General features: G+C 40.5%; 2 protein-coding genes across 2 annotated transcripts; one reads left to right on the forward strand and one right to left on the reverse strand.

Moving 5' to 3' along the window:
* Nucleotides 1–588: 588 nt before the first annotated feature.
* trpm1b (transient receptor potential cation channel, subfamily M, member 1b) lies at nt 589–15,471 on the forward strand. The gene is made up of 27 exons (XM_085465298.1): nt 589–604; nt 3,529–3,676; nt 4,363–4,558; nt 4,846–5,059; nt 5,368–5,492; nt 5,574–5,745; nt 6,072–6,246; nt 6,338–6,461; nt 7,980–8,052; nt 8,184–8,284; nt 8,777–8,953; nt 9,052–9,186; nt 9,303–9,353; nt 9,471–9,611; nt 9,706–9,735; nt 9,831–10,123; nt 10,242–10,470; nt 10,557–10,688; nt 10,777–10,908; nt 10,997–11,125; nt 11,220–11,471; nt 11,566–11,758; nt 12,410–12,430; nt 12,511–12,655; nt 12,752–12,957; nt 13,450–13,582; nt 13,668–15,471. Exons 1-27 carry the CDS (start codon nt 589–591, stop codon nt 15,010–15,012), a joined length of 5,088 nt encoding a protein of 1,695 aa, XP_085321424.1. The 3' UTR covers nt 15,013–15,471.
* LOC146704606 (ras-related protein Rab-8B) lies at nt 15,277–18,296 on the reverse strand. Its single transcript, XM_085461861.1, has 8 exons — nt 18,002–18,296; nt 17,401–17,461; nt 17,237–17,297; nt 17,064–17,141; nt 16,825–16,914; nt 16,646–16,711; nt 16,502–16,552; nt 15,277–16,406 (listed from the first exon to the last, which is right to left on the reverse strand). Exons 1-8 carry the CDS (start codon nt 18,123–18,125, stop codon nt 16,314–16,316), a joined length of 624 nt encoding a protein of 207 aa, XP_085317987.1. The 5' UTR covers nt 18,126–18,296; the 3' UTR covers nt 15,277–16,313.
* Nucleotides 18,297–18,469: the final 173 nt, after the last annotated feature.

Here is an 18,469-nt window from a genome sequence, read left to right on the forward strand (position 1 = left end):
CAGACTGCTTTAGGGAAAAAAGTGAAAAACAGCAGCCTTAAAACATGTCTTATGACTCCCTCAAATCTCGGGGATAATCAGTGACATGTTGGACTCGTGATGGCTAACTGGATTTTTCAACTCAGGAGGACAAAGAGTGCATTTACAAGCAGGGCTGACTGAAAACAGTTTGCTGCACAGTTAATGCAAATTTGCCCATCCAGATCCTGGAAGTGGAGTGTGCCACTTTGACGAAATATCTTTTCTCCTCGAGTAAAAACAAGTAAAAGGCAGCTTTATATTCAGCCCATGTGGTTTACCATGAGTCTGAAACGCTTTTTTTTAAGACAGTTAACAGAGCCTACATGGGTTTTCTTCCTGTCACAATGCATCAAGCTCTAACTAGCATAGCTATTCAATACCAATGAGGAGCAATTAGTTGCTTTGATCTTCAACCCGGGTAACATCACATTCCTTATAGGAACCCAAAATCCTTTCTTTCACTTGTGCTCACAAAGCTTTTGTTGTATGAATTCCATTGTTACTGCAATATTGTGAATATCTGACACGTTGATTTTCAACTGATATAGCTACAGAATTTAACCAAACATGTGCTGCCAGTCAGGTATCCACATACAGATATAAAGTCATCATTATACCTTCTCTATATGAGCCTTTGGGACTGCGTAGTGTAATTAAAGCTTTACCGGAACAAATTAGCTGTGGTCAAGTTGTTGCTAAGCTGTGGGTCAGGAGACCAGGACCATGTGATTCCAGTATAAAAAGGAATGAATGTATGGTATACTGTGAATGTGACCTTTGTATACACATTGTTGCTCCGATGTCCAATGCATTGTATTAAAGTGCTAAGCATGGTCAAAGTTTGACAGGAAAACACTGCATCAGTACGGCTAATAATAAATATATTTTTTTAAATTTCCGTCTCATATAGCTGTCTTTTGTTTTAAGCACTAATTTTCCAAAGTCTGCATGTTGGAATGAATGTTGTTGATTGTTCTCAGGCTTGTCTTAAGTCCTGTTAATTTGCTTGGTGTGACACAATCAGATCCTGCATTATCTCATTCTTCAAGAGTTTTTTAAAATGTTTTTTTTGTTGTTGTTGTTTTTTTCTTTGTTAAGTGCTCAAAGGCAGCTCTTAACGAGCCAGCTGGTTGCTGACTGGATTTTGGTTTTAATTGCTGTGGTTAATGAGTTTAAGTAAGCTGAAATAACTGCGTCACACTGGCCAAACCCTTCTGGAAATGCGCTTTGTTTTGTCCGGCTATAATTAACATTGGCCCACGTGCGTTTTTTACTGGAGCACGAAGAAAAGTGGGAAACTGGAGGGGGATGATAGGATTCTCTCTTTGTCTTTCTGTCATCTACCACCAGCCTCTGCTGTTTTTTTTTTACTGGAGCTAAAACTGCTCACTTCAACCATAAAAGGAGTGCTTATCAAATCATTCACATGAGAAAGGCTTTAAGCAGACGTCTGCTACTTAGTGCCAGTTCGCTCCATCTCTAGTTATTAGGAATGCATCTGCAATCCCTTTATAACTTGACGACTGTTTTTATTAAATACCCAAACAGGAGGATAAATATGATAACAAAAGGGCACTGGGAGTCTCTTTTTTTATGAAAAAAGGGTGTTTTCAAATGTAGATCAAATTAACATACCTGACATTAAACAGGAAGATTAAGGGAATACTGAATATCTGGACTGCTGCCTTTTCTTTCTCTCCACAAAAACATAGTGGGTGGAAATAAAGATTAACTGCAATTAGCACTGACTGACCCCCAACTGGAGACCAGTCATGTCTTAACAAGGCGCCTTCCAAAAGAATGCCTGCATCCAATTCTCTCAATTATGCAAATTGGGTTGAAATCAAAGTACTTGGAGGGGGTGAAAATTTTCAAACGAGAAGTTGGGGACCCTCTGAACGAGGCTGCAGTACTTTTAGGTTAGTCGCTCTTCTCCATCGTCTCACACTGGCGAAGTTTTTCTAAACTGTGAAGCGAGCACAAAGAAAGGAGTTTTACACAAATTGGGAGATTAGGAGCCGGTTATCAAAGTAGATTTATTGTGCCTTGTTCAAGCGAATGATGAAAATACCCTCTGGGCATGGAGAACGGGTCATGGGACTCCCAAAAGGATTACCTTGAACTGGAGTCATGAGACTTGGGTGAACAAAGACCCTGCTCACATGCTCATCATATTAACTGGCCCTCATAAAGTGAAGAAGTTTCATGTCCTGTGGGATTCAATGAGGCCACTTCACTGGGAGTGCAGCACCAGGAGAAAGCTCTGGCTCCCCTGCACTCCCTAGCCTTAATTTCCAGCAGCACTAGGACCTCGAAGCTCCGTCAAGAGGATTGTACGTGAGTCGAAACCCTTTAAAAACTTTATTTAGTTGCATTATTAGGATTTTACCAAGCAGCGGCCGATGTTGTATTAATTGCAGACCGTGAAAAGTGAGTTCAGATGAGGTAAATGTGAGCAGGCAGCACTGAGGGACGTCTAGGTGCTTATTGATGCATGATGACACTGAGAAATAAAGATGGGAACATTTTTTACAAAAACCCATGCTAAATAAAAAGTAGTTGTTTTGAAGCTGCGCCAAAACATCATTCTTGAAAGAGCACTGTAGTAACAGCAGATAATATATGTAAGGCTGATATCTATGTATTTGTATAATTTTAAACAATTTATACCAAATGTATACAGTAGTAGTGTTGAACTGAAAAACAAGCGTTAAAAACCCCCACGAAGAATTACTGGTGGAAAACAGTCATAATAGAAAATGGCATACATGCAATAAAAACAGATTAAAAGTAATACATGCATCTATTTGCATTCGTGTATATTTTTGGTTTGGATCATATGACATCTGCACAGGCAAAAAAACAAAAATAAATAAATGCAAAGGTTTCCCTTTTTCTTAAAGCGGAGGCGAGTAGACACTCCGGGAAAGTCTGTGGTTTTGCGGTCCAGCTGCTCTCAAAGGGGGTCATTTGAGCAGAAAAACAGGGCGAGAACAGTAACTGTTCTGTGTTATGGCTACTTGTGATCATCACAAGACTTCAGTGAGGTTTATATAAGGTCTTTCATCCTTACTCATCTGACCTCAGGCTTACTGGTAAAGTTTAAACAGATTTTTAATTTGTTTTTACATAATAATGCTGTCAAGGGTTCAAATTCTGTTTTCAACCCCACTTCCTGGTGATTTCTTGGAAAGCTTTGCTTCCCCTGATTCAGTGTTAATTGGGCTTCCACCGTCAACAATAGCCCTCTGAGAACCTTCGCCTTGAACTCTGGTTATTTTTGATCGGCAACTGGAAAAAGATCAGAAAGCAATCAGAACAGGATTTGACAAAGTGTGGGGGAATAGTACTTTTGTGCTTTTCACTGGCTGCTTATGAAACTTGAACAAACAATGGAGGCAATTTTACCAGCATCAGCTGTGGCGCAATAACATGAGAAATGACAGAGCATGCATGATTTTAGTGCCACAGCTCCTTCACCATGCTCATGTCTTTGTGCATATCAAGTACAACTTCTGGATTCTTCGGAAAACGGCTTTTGCATAACACTTTTGTTATGTTTCTTTTTGTCTTCCCAGGCACAGAAAGTATGGATTGAGAGGACCTTTCTTAAAAGAGAATGTATACACATATTTCCCAGCAAAGACCCAACCAGGTAATTACTTCAATTCTTGAAATTTACCCTGAAATTGTACTTTAAAAAAATTACAAGTCAGAAATATAAGTCCTCAGATTGCAAGTGCAGGTATGCTGTTATTATCCACATCATTATTCCAGAATTACAACAGGTTTTTTTCTAGCTTGAAGCAAATTCATGCAATGTTCATTTTTCTTAGAGTGTATTTTAGCATATTTTTATCAAATGTATTGTTGTTGTTGTTTTTAAAAAAAAATGCTTTCCATATGCAAATTAATATCCATTAAATTATGTTAAAAAGTAAAAAAGCTGAAAACATTAAGAATTAGATCACATGCATCGGTGTACATTTTTCTTGTTAAATGGGCTGTGTGAGTTATGACAGTGGTGGTTATATAAATAATGTCCTGTAAATACTATAATAGCATTTGAAGCTGGCATTCGGGTCTATATTAACTGACAAATATTTTTCTTATTAATTAATTAATTTCTGAAATCATGACACCCTTGACTTCAGCCTATCCCGCATTTATCAGGATTTAAACAATGCGTCTGTAAGTCACGGCGAAAACTCCAGGGCTGCTAGAGCAGCCAGGCAGTGAGCCCTTTGTCTGCCAGAAATGGGTAGAGCAATGAAAGTATGTGTGCAAGGTGTGTCTTACTGGCTTCTTCAAGTTGCAGTTCACACCCTCTGATCTGTCTAGATGTGCCTGTGGTCAGCTGACAACACAGCACGTGGCCATCCCTCCCGGTGCCAACTCCTTAGAGGAAACCCACCAGCTGGTTCAGATTGATACCCCAAAGGATAAATGGAGTGTGATCAAGCACACCAGGACGTACCCGACGGACGCCTTTGGCATCATTGAGTTCCAAGGAGGAGGATTCATCAACAAAGCCATGGTGAGTCTCAGTCAAAAAGGTTCTGCTTCAATCTTCGATCCTGTGGATACAAGCAGTGCCTTAAAAACAGAATGTAATCATTAAAGTAGAATCTTAAAGTGTGGGGACCTTTCCTTTGTAAAGGAATATTATTTACTCACATTTTTATACCGTTAGTTCTCTCACATCAGAGAAGTGAGTGGATACGATGCAGTGTCAAGGAGCTTTAGAGTTTTTAAACTGTACTTAACGCACACGACGTAGCTAGAAAAAAGTGATAATTAACCTCCCAACTTTGTTTTTTCTAGTATATCCGGGTTTCATACGACACCAAGCCTGACAACCTACTGCATTTGATGGTAAAGGACTGGCAGTTGGAGCTGCCCACCTTGCTCATCTCTGTACACGGGGGTCTCCAGAACTTTGACCTCCAGCCCAAACTCAAACAAGTGTTTGGCAAAGGCCTGATTAAAGCGGCCGTCACAACTGGAGCCTGGATCTTCACGGGTGGAGTTAACACAGGTAGGACGCTGATGGTTTAGTATAATGCTTTTAATGTTCACTTAATAACAATCAGCTTGTGACATTAGAAGATTACCTTTGCTCCAAATTGTTATTACGTAACACTACTCTGCAATTTCCTGGGGGAGATTTGACTAATCCATTGTCACAGGTTTAGGCACTATAATTAGAGCTTTAGTGGAAAAATTCATTGCAAATGATGGATATTGCGTGAGGTTACTGCAATACTACCACATTATGCTCCATAATTCAGCCCCATCACAAAAGAGCTTTATTTGTATTGCTCTATTTTGCCAATTTTAACTTAGGGGTCATCCGCCATGTTGGAGATGCCTTAAAGGACCATTCCTCTAAGTCACGTGGAAAGGTGTGTGCTATAGGGATTGCTCCATGGGGGATCCTTGAAAACAAAGAAGACCTCATTGGAAAAGATGTAAGGACATTTGCACCAGCATGTGGTCTCCTTAAAAAGAAGACCTTTCAAAGTAATGTCTCTTCTTGTAACTTTTTCCAGGTAACAAGACCCTATCAGACGATGGCAAACCCACTGAGCAAGCTGGCTGTGCTCAACAACAGCCATTCCCACTTCATCCTCACAGACAACGGAACCTGCGGGAAGTACGGCTCTGAGGTCAAACTCCGTAGACTGCTGGAGAAGCACATCTCTCTGCAGAAGATCAATACTCGTAAGTTGTTTAGTGTGCTGAATTTTTAAATAATCTGCCCACTGTGATGTGCATATGTGAGCTAAAATCTTGTTGGACACATGGATGGAGAGCTCCTCTGTGACATGTGGGCTTCCCTTTGTCATCCTATGCCTGGAACTTGGATAAGGCAGGGACAGCAAAGGGATGCTCAGCTGTCACCATTGACGTCACTTCCTCCTTCCTCTGGTTTGTCTGTTCACACATGGCATCGTAGCACAACATAAGCTTCATCATTTCACTCTCAGACTGTTTTACAGAGAAAAGAAAGGATGGAACAAATGATTATTTCTCTCTATTCATTCCAGGTTTGGGTCAGGGGGTTCCTCTGGTGTGTTTAATAGTAGAGGGAGGTCCCAACGTTATCTCCATTGCCCTGGAGAGTCTGAGAGATGAGCCCCCCATCCCTGTGGTGGTGTGCGATGGCAGCGGCCGTGCTTCTGACATCATTTCCTTTGCGCACAAGTTCTCAGAGGATGGAGGGTGAGGTTTCAGTTGATTTGCCTTTTACACTGATATCAATCCTTTAAAAAAACCAAAAACAAAAATGTGCTTTTTTTATCCTGTCATGCAGCCTGGTTAATGACGATGTCAGAGACCAGCTTTTAGTGACTATTCAGAAGACATTCAATTATAGCAAAAGCCAGTCGCAGCAGATCCTGCTCATGGTAATGGAGTGCATGAAAAAAAGGGAATTGGTAAGTAGAGGAACAAAGTGAGTGAAACCATTGTAGGAGTGAAGCCATGTATTTTTAAAGCAACATGTCTGTGTCAATCAATAAATATTTTTGAGTTGTGAAGCATCTGGTCTCCATCGTCATTCATCGCCACTCCACTCATTTGTGTATGTCCATTAACATACTGAATAAACATAATCCCCGCTACCTGCATGTCATTTCACCTTCTTTTGTGGTCATGTGCGTTATATCGTAATCCGGGACTTTTACAGCTTTACTGTAGGATATTATTAACTGTTAAGGACGCATGCAAGTGCGTAGCTGTCAAATGGTGGTATGTACTCCAACTCAGTTCAGCACACACCTGGTAAAGGTTTTCAGCAAAAAAAAAGAAAAAAAAAACCAGAGCTGAGAGTAATTCTTCAAGATGAATGCCTAAGTAGCAGCAGCATTTGTGCATCTCTTGCAGATTCCCGAAGGCATAATTGATGTGATAAACAGTTTGTAACGCTATATAATCTCTATAATCTATACATTTGAGAGGAAAAGATCAACACACACTATCAACTGCTTAGCTCGTACTTCATCTACTCACAGGAAGCATACAGCACACAGATGGAGGAGAGGATCCAGCTCCCTAATCCTCAGCCAGGTTGCTCTATCCACTCCGCAGGCTTTCAGTCCCCAGAGTGCTATCAGTTTACCACTTCACTCTGAAACTCTCAATCCCAGACGTATTAGACTGCCTAATGCTCCAAAACACTCACATAAGCAACTTAAAATGCTTTTTGAAAGATCATACTGAATTGTACTGTTTTTTATTAAACACTATTTAGTTTTCCTTGATTCTCTATCGAGACAAAGCGGCAGAACAACCAAGTCGTCTGAGCTCTTTATGTATAAATCTTAAACTAAAGGGCGGTAACTAACCTACAGGTGAATCAGTGTCACTGTCTAGTCCACACATAATCCTTTCATCCTAAGTGCATCCAATGTGAACATCTGGCCTGGGCAGATAAAAACACTGATTTAGAGGGCTACATTTTGCTGTGATGTAACACCAGGATGCAACATTTAACCGAATTATAAAATTATTATCATAAAAGTGTCCGCACGCACACAAACAAGGCAGCCTGCAGCTTCCTGAAAGAGAAACAAAAGTGTTCAGTGTTCATACTGATGCAGACTGCTCATTATTAACGCATCCTGAGGCCGGCGCTGGAAAAACTCTGGCACCGTGCCACATATGCGTGCCAATCTAATCCCATTCACCATGGCTGCGCATGTGACAGACCCGTCAGCGTAATTTCATTTGATATCAAGTCTGTAACAAGGCAAGCGCTATCGCCGTGTCTGACGATTAAATTGGCTGTTTGCGCTCGAAAGGTCAGCCACAGGGTGCTGGAGAAAGAAGCCCTGCTGAAAATCAGTGGCAAAAATTCATTCTTTCATCAATCATTTCATCTGTGTAGTTTGTTATCAGTTATCAATTATTACAGTGTAACATTCCCTCGCTTCCTTTTTTATTCTCACATATAGATTACAGTTTTTCGAATGGGGTCTGAGGGACAACAGGATATAGAAATGGCCATCCTTACTGCTTTGTTAAAAGGTATCATCAGACACCAACACCAGTGGTTATCCCACTCGAAGCTTGCCTCCTTGTATATTTCCAATAGATTCTCTTACGACGTGCCACACATGCCGGCTCTCGTCACGTCTCCGTCTTTTTTCTTGCATCAGGAACGAACGCATCAGCAGCAGACCAGCTCAGTTTGGCTCTGGCCTGGAACAGAGTGGATATCGCACGAAATCACATCTTTGTTTACGGACACAATTTGCCAGTGAGTGTTCCTCACTTTTGAACAGTGTAAATTATTCATTTCACATCAGTGCTTTGTGACTACATGGATTCAAGACTGAAGGAAATAATTTGTTTTTGAAAATCCAATAAAAAAAAGAAAGAAAAAAGTGTGAAACAGAGTTGATGAAAGTTTAGAATGACGCATTTGCAAATGCTTCAAATTCATCTGCTGAAAGAAGCAGCCTACACAAGTGTGATGTGAAACCCCAAAGCAATCAGCAGGTATCCACGGAGAGTGAATTTATGAGATGAAGAAATTGTGAAAAGAATTGACTGAAGACCAAAGGAGAGTTTTCAGCTTGGTGATATCAGTTCTTGCTGGAAAAAAACACACCTCATATGCAAATACATATATAAGCAAACATAAATTGTGTCATATCACTCAAACACAAAAACTGGCAACTGATATGATCAAGTTAGAGGCATAGTAGAAATTGATGTTTGATATTTTTTTCTATTATTACTCGGTCAGCCTGCTGGTGCTATTGCCAACACTACAACCACTGCAGCCCCGTCTCAGGAGAAACAGAGGAGCCCTGCGAGCGCTCCTCGCAGCAAGACTCGGGTCAAGAAGGGGAAAGGGAAGGGAAAGGCAAAACCTGAACCACCAGAGGAAACAGATCCAAGGAAGTTGGAGTTGATTCGCTGGGTAGGAATAATGAAGTTTATGCAAATGTTACATGTGGAAATATGAGACAACAGAGTGAACATAGAGAAAATAATTATATTATATATCTATTCTATCAGGTGAACTCACTGGAGCAGGCTATGATGGATGCTCTGGTGCTGGACAGAGTGGACTTTGTCAAACTGCTCCTCGAGAATGGAGTCAACATTCACCACTTCCTCACCATTCCCAGGCTGGAAGAGTTATACAACACGGTGAGAGTTCTACAATGCAACACCAGCAAAAGGGAAAAAAAAAAAAAAATTCACAGAGTTTTGATGGATAAAAATATACAGAACCTACTTCTCCTTCTTGTTCTCACATCTTTCAGAAACTTGGCCCGGCAAATACCCTGCACGCTGTGGTTAGGGATGTCAAAAAGGTAAGACAGTCTTTGCTTATAACAATAAACATTCAGCAGAATCATTTCAGTTTATTTCAGGTTCAATATTATTTTAAAGCAGTTAAGGTCGTGCTTTCTTATATATGACTTCTGCAGGGAAACCTTCCTCCAGATTATCAAATTACTTTGATTGATATTGGTCTTGTGCTGGAATACCTCATGGGCGGAGCTTACAGAAGCAATTACACCAGGAAAGCTTTCCGTAACCTCTACAATAATCTATATGGACTAAAAAGGGTACGCATGGATGGAAGGAAATAAATGACAGTGGTTTGTCATCATATTAAGTAACATTTTATATTAATTGCAACGCTTTGTTCTCTTCTTGCAGCCCAAAGCTCTGAAGCTTCTAGGAATGGAGGTAGGGTTTTCTTTCGCAACAACTAAAATAGTTTAACTAATCAAACCCACACAGAAGCACAATCTATCTAGCTGTTGTTGTTTTGTTTTTGTTAGGATGATGAACCTAGGTCAAAAGGCAAGAAAAAGGCCAAAAAGAAGAAAGAGGAGGAGGTGGAAATTGATGTGGATGACCCTGAAGTCTGTCGATTCAAGTATCCCTTCCACGAGCTGATGCTGTGGGGGGTGCTGATGAAGCGCCAGAAGATGGCACTATTTCTCTGGCAGCGTGGCGAAGAGGCTATGGCAAAGGCTTTAGTGGCTTGTAAACTGTATAAGGCCATGGCTCATGAGTGCTCTGAGAGTGAACTGGTGGATGATATCTCCCAAGATCTGGAAAACAACTCCAAGTGAGTGATGCAGAATGCTTTTTATACTTTCTGTAACGATGTATGTCTTTTTCTACTTGCTTTAAACTACTTTGATAAGTGCTATATAGAAATAATTGTTGTTGTGTCCCTCTCACAGAGAATTTGGACAACTGGCCTACGAAGTATTGGACCAGTCCTACAAGCACGATGAACAGGTGGCCATGAAACTCCTAACATATGAGCTGGTTAACTGGAGTAACTCCACCTGTCTGAAGCTGGCTGTGGCTGCTAAGCAACGTGACTTCATCGCTCACACCTGCAGCCAGATGTTGCTCACTGATATGTGGATGGGCTGCTTGAGGATTGGAAAAAGCCCGGGCCTGAAGGTTAACTTAAAAAAATTCTAAAACAATAATATTTACAAGAAGAATGTTATTAGCGGAAATACTTGAAAAATGATTATCTCACTCAGGTTATTCTGGGAATCATCTTCCCTCCTCTGATTCTGCTGTTGGACTTCCGCCTTGGAGACGATGCCTCTTATCAGGCACCTGCACGCAAAGAAGAGGGAAAGGACAAAGATGATGACACAAAATCCAGCAAGGTCCTTGTTCATACTTTTTTTTTTATTAGACATATGCCTAATTTAAGGGTGAATGATTGTAAGCTTGCTGTTTGCTGTGATGCTGCAGGATGCCAACACTGATGCAACTTCCCGAAAAGGAGACGAAGAAGTGGATAGCACCAAAATCCATAAAATCCCAGTTGGCAAAAGATTCTTTGAGTTTTATAATGCACCTTTCACCAAATTCTGGTTTAACACAGTAAGTTCCCTTCTGATGCGTGAAGCATGCATTTCAAAAATGACCGCCAACAACAACAAACAGCTTTATGACCTTATTGTTTTGACAGATCTCCTATCTGGGCTATCTGATGCTGTACAACTACATTATCCTGGTGAAAATGGAGCGATGGCCATCTATACAAGAGTGGATGGTCATAGCATACATCCTCACACTTGGCACTGAAAAAGTCCGACAGGTATGAGCCTTTACAGAGTCGGAATATCTTAAATTCCAAGCGGTTTTATGGGCTTGTAATGAATACTGTGTGATCTCCTAATCCTGGTGTCTAGATTCTGATGTCAGAACCAGGGAAGCTGAAACAAAAGATAAGTGTGTGGATGGAGGAGTACTGGAACATCACAGACCTGGTTGCCATATCCACGTTCCTTCTGGGGCTAATGCTACGGCTACAGCCTGAACCGTACATGGGCTATGGCAGGGTTATCTACTGTATAGACATCATCTTCTGGTACATTCGTGTATTGGACATCTTTGGAGTCAACAAATACCTGGGACCTTATGTGATGATGATAGGGAAAATGGTAATAGTTCAACGAATCACAGATGGCATGCACACACACAAAAAGAAAGAGAACACACTGAGCTTGCATGTTCTCTTTGTTTGATTCCTTTCAGATGATTGATATGATGTACTTTGTGGTGATCATGCTGGTGGTGCTTATGAGCTTCGGAGTGGCTCGACAAGCCATACTTCATCCAGATGAGGAGCCAACATGGCGCCTGGCCAGAAACATTTTCTACATGCCTTATTGGATGATCTATGGGGAGGTTTTTGCAGACTCGATAGACCGTAAGACTAGAATTCATAGTAAGATTCTGTTTCCTGATTCTGGGCAGATGATCAGTACTGCATTATTTCTCTGTTTTAAAATCTGTCTTAGCAATGTCACACACTTTGACATACTCTGTCTCCCTCTGCTGGCACATTTGGAATAGCACTTACTACAATACATACATTCAGTACAACACAATGTTTCACTGCTTAAGAGCAGAATAGATGCCTGTATGTCATCTCCTCTGTCATGATCATCTGCCTCCAAGTTTTTCTTCTCCTGTTAATGTTTCTTCTGTCAAGGTGAAGGCAACAAGCAACTATTTAAAAAGCCTCAATTAGAAATGATATTGAAGATGGTATTGAACCTTTTCTGGAAGGTGCTGTTAAACATGTGGTCTAATTGATACTGAAATTCGGATGTTTGTCTTCATTCATTTTTAATTTTATGAACAAGGTTGTATAAAAAAATGTAAAAATGTAAAATATGTCAAGGATATAAAGTATGCAACTAGGTATGTTTGAGTACTTTTAAAAGTGCAATGAACAATTTGATAAGACCAGTCCACCCTTTAAAGCAAAACAGCTTGACCTTGACAGAAATATGACATAAAAGTCTTATGTCTATTGATTTTAACGCTTTCTCCATTTCCCTGCGGAACTGTGGTTTTCGGGGATTTTTCCAAGTCTATGCAATGGAAATCAACCGTAAGTCATCATGAATGGTATTCTAATTATTTACATTAAAGTCTATATAAATGTATAACTTTAATCTCCCATTCTTGCAGCTCCATGTGGTGAACATTTATATGATGAGGATGGGAAGAAACTCCCCCCATGTATCCCCGGTGCCTGGCTCACACCTGCCATTATGGCCTGTTACCTTCTCGTAGCAAACATTCTTCTGGTCAACTTGCTCATTGCGGTCTTCAAGTAACTATACTTCCAATGTCTACTTGTTCTATTGTTTCTAAGAAAATATCTCCTCTTACAGTTTTTACTCACTGGTCTGCATGTCCTGTCCCACAGCAACACCTTCTTTGAAGTCAAGTCAATTTCCAACCAAGTGTGGAAGTTCCAGAGATATCAGCTGATCATGACTTTCCATGACCGTCCCATTTTACCGCCACCTCTCATCATCCTCAGCCACCTCTATATCCTCTTCAACAGAATGTTCAAGCGATGTGCCAGGAAGAAACAGGAGGGAGAGCTAGATGAGAAAGACCGTGGCCTCAGTTAGTCTCCTTTTTTAAACCAAAACAATTTTATCATTATACTTAATACTTAAGTGCAATTAACTCTTTACCCCTTGAAAGCCTCCTAGGAGTATCCTTTGAAACTGCCTTCTAAATTGAGCCGTTTCTATCAAATTTCAGGCGTGCTTGTAGAACAAAATGTATGTGTGTGTGCATCAGAAGTTAGTGGGGATGGTCTCTGTCTATGCAAATACCTATAAAAAACAGAAACTATTCTAATGGTCGACAAACCACATCTTTATTGATATACACTGTGGTGTTAAAATTCATCACTAAGGATACAGGTGAGGTTTTCAAATGCCATCTTTATGAGGGTAAAGAGTTTATGCAGTTTTTCAGTGGTTAATAATACACACTAAGCGTTTAAACCACATCAAAATATTAATTTCATGATTCTGTAGCCTATAAACATGAAGAAACTGCTGGAACTGATTTTTTTTAACAAAAATTGCTGTCATGTGTTTTCTTCAGAGCTCAGGCTGAATCCAGAGGAGCTAAAATTCCTGTACGAGTTTGAAGAACAGTGTGTCGAGGAATATTTCAGAGAGAAAGAGGACGAGCAACAGTCTTCCAGTGACGAACGCATCAAGGTTACTTCAGAGAGGTACAAACTTTTAAAAGTAGTTCAAATATTTCAAATTGGTTCCTGTTTCCATAAAAACTATTTTTCTCTCAACTCTTCTTGGCAGAGTTGAGAATATGTCAATGCGTCTGGAAGAGGTAAATGAGAGGGAGAACACGATGAAGGCCTCCCTGCAGACGGTGGATCTGCGTCTGGCCCAGCTGGAGGAGCTCCATGGACGTATGGCAACCGCCCTTGAAAAGCTTGCAGGTGTGGACAGGTTAGAGCTGACTCGAACCTATTCGCGAAACTCATCGGTGTGCGACCCTTCCAATCTCCTTCGCCAAGGCAGTATTAACAGTGCTGACGGTTACAGTCTTTACCGCTTCCACATGGATATGGAAGAGTTTGCATCCAGGCAGAAGGACACAGAAGACACAACAAAAACCGGCCTAGAAAGACAGCGGAGTCTGCGGCAAGCCTCAAGTATGTGCACTCTCAACACCAAGGAAGGTGGTCAGAGCTCAGAGTCCGGAGGTTTCGAGAGACCTCCGCCAAGCTCAGTTGTAGATATTCTCATATCTCCGTGTGAACAAAGGCCCTCTTCTGCAACATCAAGTCAAGAAACAATAACAAACATAAAACAAGGCAGCACGATGTTTCTAGACAGACTACCAGACAAAAACAGACTGAGGCCTTTGTCCCCTCCAAAAAGGACAAAATCGTTGAAACACTATCCAATTGAAGACCAATTCATTTCTCCTTTGACAAAGAGGAGGTCTATGAGCACCATCATTATGAACCCCCCTGATGAACCACAGAAAGCTCCTGAGCCCATAGACAAAGTCCAGAGTCTGCTAGGAAACTCCTCTTCGCCAAAGAGGACTAAATCTCTGAGGTACATCCCTACTGAAAACCAAAGCCAGACTTCTCCCATCACTAAGAAGAGGGCTATGAGCAGCATCCTCTACACTCCAGCTGAGGCTGGTGATGATATGATGCAAACTGCAGAGTACAGGTCACTGGTAGAGCACATTAATAAAACTCCAAATCAGTGGCCATCAAATTTAGCGTATCAGGTGCATCCTACCACTTTGGGTCAAATGCCTAAAGTATCAACAGTCAGAACACTCACCCAGCAATATCAAACTCAGACTGAGGCAATTCCTACAGAAAGTACGAGGACTCTTCCAGGAACAGAAACTCCAGAGGATCCAAAAACGATCAAGAGAAACCTCTCGAACACCACAGAGTATCTGACAGCTGATGATGAAAAATATTTACCCTCTCACAGATCACAGACTTGGAACGCAAGCGACAGGAGAGCCAAGTCCATGATGGTTAGCAAGCAGCTAGCTGCATCTAGCAGCGAGAGAGTCCTTAACGAAAGCAGAAAGGTGTCAACTTTTGGACAGGCAGATGAGGAAACAAAATCAGATGTAGGGAAGAAGGAAGACGATGTCCAGGAGTAAAAATGAGAGCCTTAAAAAGAGAAAATAAACCAGCATGAAGTGGAAAAAATAGCAAGAAGATAAACAGAAAGCCATGATTAAAGTAGTGGACATGTAGCCTGCCATCAGAAATCATTACTAAGTGAGTTTCTGATACAAAGATACAAACAAACTGACAATAACGGGGGAAAAAAAGCTTTACCAGAGTTTCTTTCTTTTTTTTAAACATTTTCAACCATGCAGTGTAGTTGTGTATAAAAAAAAAAATCAACATTCCCATAAAGATCTACTTTCTTTTCCATTTTTACTCTTCACTGATGTAACATACAGTAGTTTACAAGGACTATCATTCACATTACAGCTTTCTCCAGTCGTTGTGTTTTCATATTGGACGCGTGAAGGGAAAGTGCTCTGTGTCTACAATCTCAAGAGGAAATAAAAGCAAGAACACAACTGCTACTTGTGATTACACACAAAATATGTGAACAGCAAAAACTTTCACTTCCTATATATGCTCAACATTTTTCAAATACTGTCTGTAAACATTTTCTATTTCAGATACTGTGTGCTTAATAGTCTGAGGTCTCCCTACAGCTTTCATGCAAATACTGACAACTGTGTAACAATATGTATTAAGTACAAGCTTCCAAGAAACAAACTCTTTCACAGCTTTGTTTTGACACAGAACCCTGTACAAATAAAGGTTCTATTAAAAATAAGTAAAAAAACAGTAGGTTGTTTTTTCTTTTGTTGTTGCTATTTTTTCTTTACATATTTTTGTCTTTCTATTGCAATACTGTGACTTTAAATAGGCACACATGTGCAATTAGAAATGATGGCATTAACACTGGATACCACAATCTTAACATATATGAATTCACACAATTACAACCAATTCTGAAACTCCGTATGATTATCTTACAGCATCGTCATAGTAAATGTAACAATAGGTAGGGCGTATAAAATGATGCTACGTTGTATGAAATACTTCATTTACCATTTATGAGACCAATATTTGTAACAGATATTTTTTAAGACATCCTACAGACATGTCCACAGTCAGCAGGCACTGCAGGGTGAGCTACAAACCACTGCTGATATTCATGCATCAGTCTTTTTGCATGAACACATATAAAGCCTCGTTCGTCATTGATCCTCGTCTGGTCAGCAGATCAGGGTAGCATCTCAGCCTCCCCTGAACCTGTAAGTCCAGCTGGCAATAAGGCCCCATGATTATATGACCACGGCCGCCTCCGCAGCGAGGAAGGCCAAAAGGCGGAAACCCTCCAAAACACCAATGTCACGCCACATACGTGAGCAGCTTAGAGGAGCGAGCACTTGAAGAATTTAATTCTCTTCGACTTTTTCTCTGTGATCTTGACCGGTTTGCCTGATCCTCCAGCACTGTTGTCAGTCTACAAGAAAAGAGTTGACGGTGAAGAAATGTAAATACAGACTGTGACACAAAGTACGGGATAGCGACTAATTAATGAAACTTTCTTCAACTTACCGACTTTGAGCTCAGATTATGCAGTATGTCTCTTCCCATGGTATAAAAAGCCTTGTGTGACATAAAAGACCAAAATAAATATTACACATCCATATACTGTGTGTAAGTCATGCTTTATGGTAAAGGGTAAAACATCCAGCTTACCTCTTCAACATTCAAGCCAGACTTTGCACTGGTTTCCAAGAATTTAACTCCATAATCAATAGCCAGCTAGGTGAAATAAAAACATAGATTTATATTTATGCCAAACGCTGAAAATTGCAATAACTTCAACTGAATTAGCTTGATGCTTGCTTTTTGGTAACGACTAGCTTCAGACTCACTTTTTCACCTCTGTCTTTAGACACCTGTCTCCTGTCAGTCATGTCGCATTTGTTGCCCAGGATCATCTTCTCCACATCAGACGAGGCATGCTGGCAGAATTAAATAAGACTCATTATTTATGGTTATTTAAAGTATGATACTATGAGTATTAAAAACAACTATAATTTACTTATAATTAACAATCACAGAATTTAAATTGCAAAAAAATACTAATAACATAACTAAATTTGGAACTCACTTCTTCAATATTTCTAATCCAGTTTTTTATGTTCTCAAAGGACTTCTCATTGCAGATGTCATAGACCAGCATGATACCCTGGGAAGGAAAATAATAATAATAACAATTTATGAACCCCGACGTGCAAGGGTAAGGTAGATATATAGCAACATGGTGAGAAATAAAAAGCTAACCATTGCTCCTCTATAGTATGCTGTAGTGATGGTGCGAAACCTCTCCTGGCCCGCAGTATCCCTAATTACACATCAAATCAACAACACAGGCAGCAGGTTAAAGTGCAGGTCAGTCAGACTTTCCAATAAAAAAAAGGGAAAAAGCTCAGTCAAATTACACATACCATATCTGAAGTTTGACTCTCTTTCCATCCAGCTCTATTGTCCTGATTTTGAAGTCTATTCCTGTATTAAAGCAAGTAAGAGCCACGTAAGCTTAATCGGTTACCTTACACTATCCAGTTTGTCACATGCCTCACATACACAGGAAACCAGGCATTTCTGCAATTAATGGTAAAATGTGATCTCGTGTCACGTTTTAGAGGAACATATTTTGAGGAATAAGCAGAAATAGCTGCAGTGTAAATTTGCAGCGCCGATCAGGTTTATAACATAATTATTACAATACTGTTTTCAGCATAAAGGCTACAGTGTAACAGAAGTCAAAAGTCTTGACTGTGGCTTTGATTTCATTCTGTATTTAACCCTGCTAGGGCATCCGAGTCTTCAAGGACAGAATAGCATTATCCATTAGTCTCACACTCCTATTGTCTGGTTCATATGCAGTTATTTCCCTTTTAGGTCGTTTGTCCTTCTCCTTACTTTCATGAAAAAATTCACTAGCTTCTATTACTGACAGATCAATGCAGTAAAACGCAAGACTATGTGGATGCCGGCATTCGTTTTATTAGATTTATCCTTGGGGGGCGTCAGCAGAATACTCACCTATTGTAGATATGAAGGTGGTATTGAAGGAGTCCTCGCTGAATCTGAACAGCAGACATGTCTTGCCGACTCCGCTGTCTCCGATAAGCAAGAGTTTAAAGAGATAATCGTACGTTTTCGCCATTGAAATAAACTTCAGACTTCTGCGTTTCGATATTATAAGGCCGCAATGAAGCTGGGATCCCCCGTCTGGAAACCCCTCAGCTGTCTGTTGCAGACCCGGGCAGACTAGCGACAGCCCGGTGCCGAGAAATGTGACGTCAGTTCCCGCTTGGCATTGTGGGGCTTTGTAGTTTAAAGGGACAATTAGATTTTAACCATCACTTCTGGACACAGACTTCCAGTTTTGGAAATGCTCCTAATGCCCCTGGTACTTTTGATTTCTTGTGCGCCTTCTTCCTGATATTGCTGTCCGCTGGGTTTACATATCCCAACTGAGGTGAACTGATGGCCTCTACATGCATGATT

This window comes from Copadichromis virginalis, linkage group LG7 (assembly GCF_057382275.1).
Source record: "Copadichromis virginalis isolate Kocher_CV1m ecotype Utaka linkage group LG7, C_Virginalis_male_GT1.1, whole genome shotgun sequence".
Taxonomy (NCBI): Eukaryota; Metazoa; Chordata; class Actinopteri; order Cichliformes; family Cichlidae; genus Copadichromis; species Copadichromis virginalis.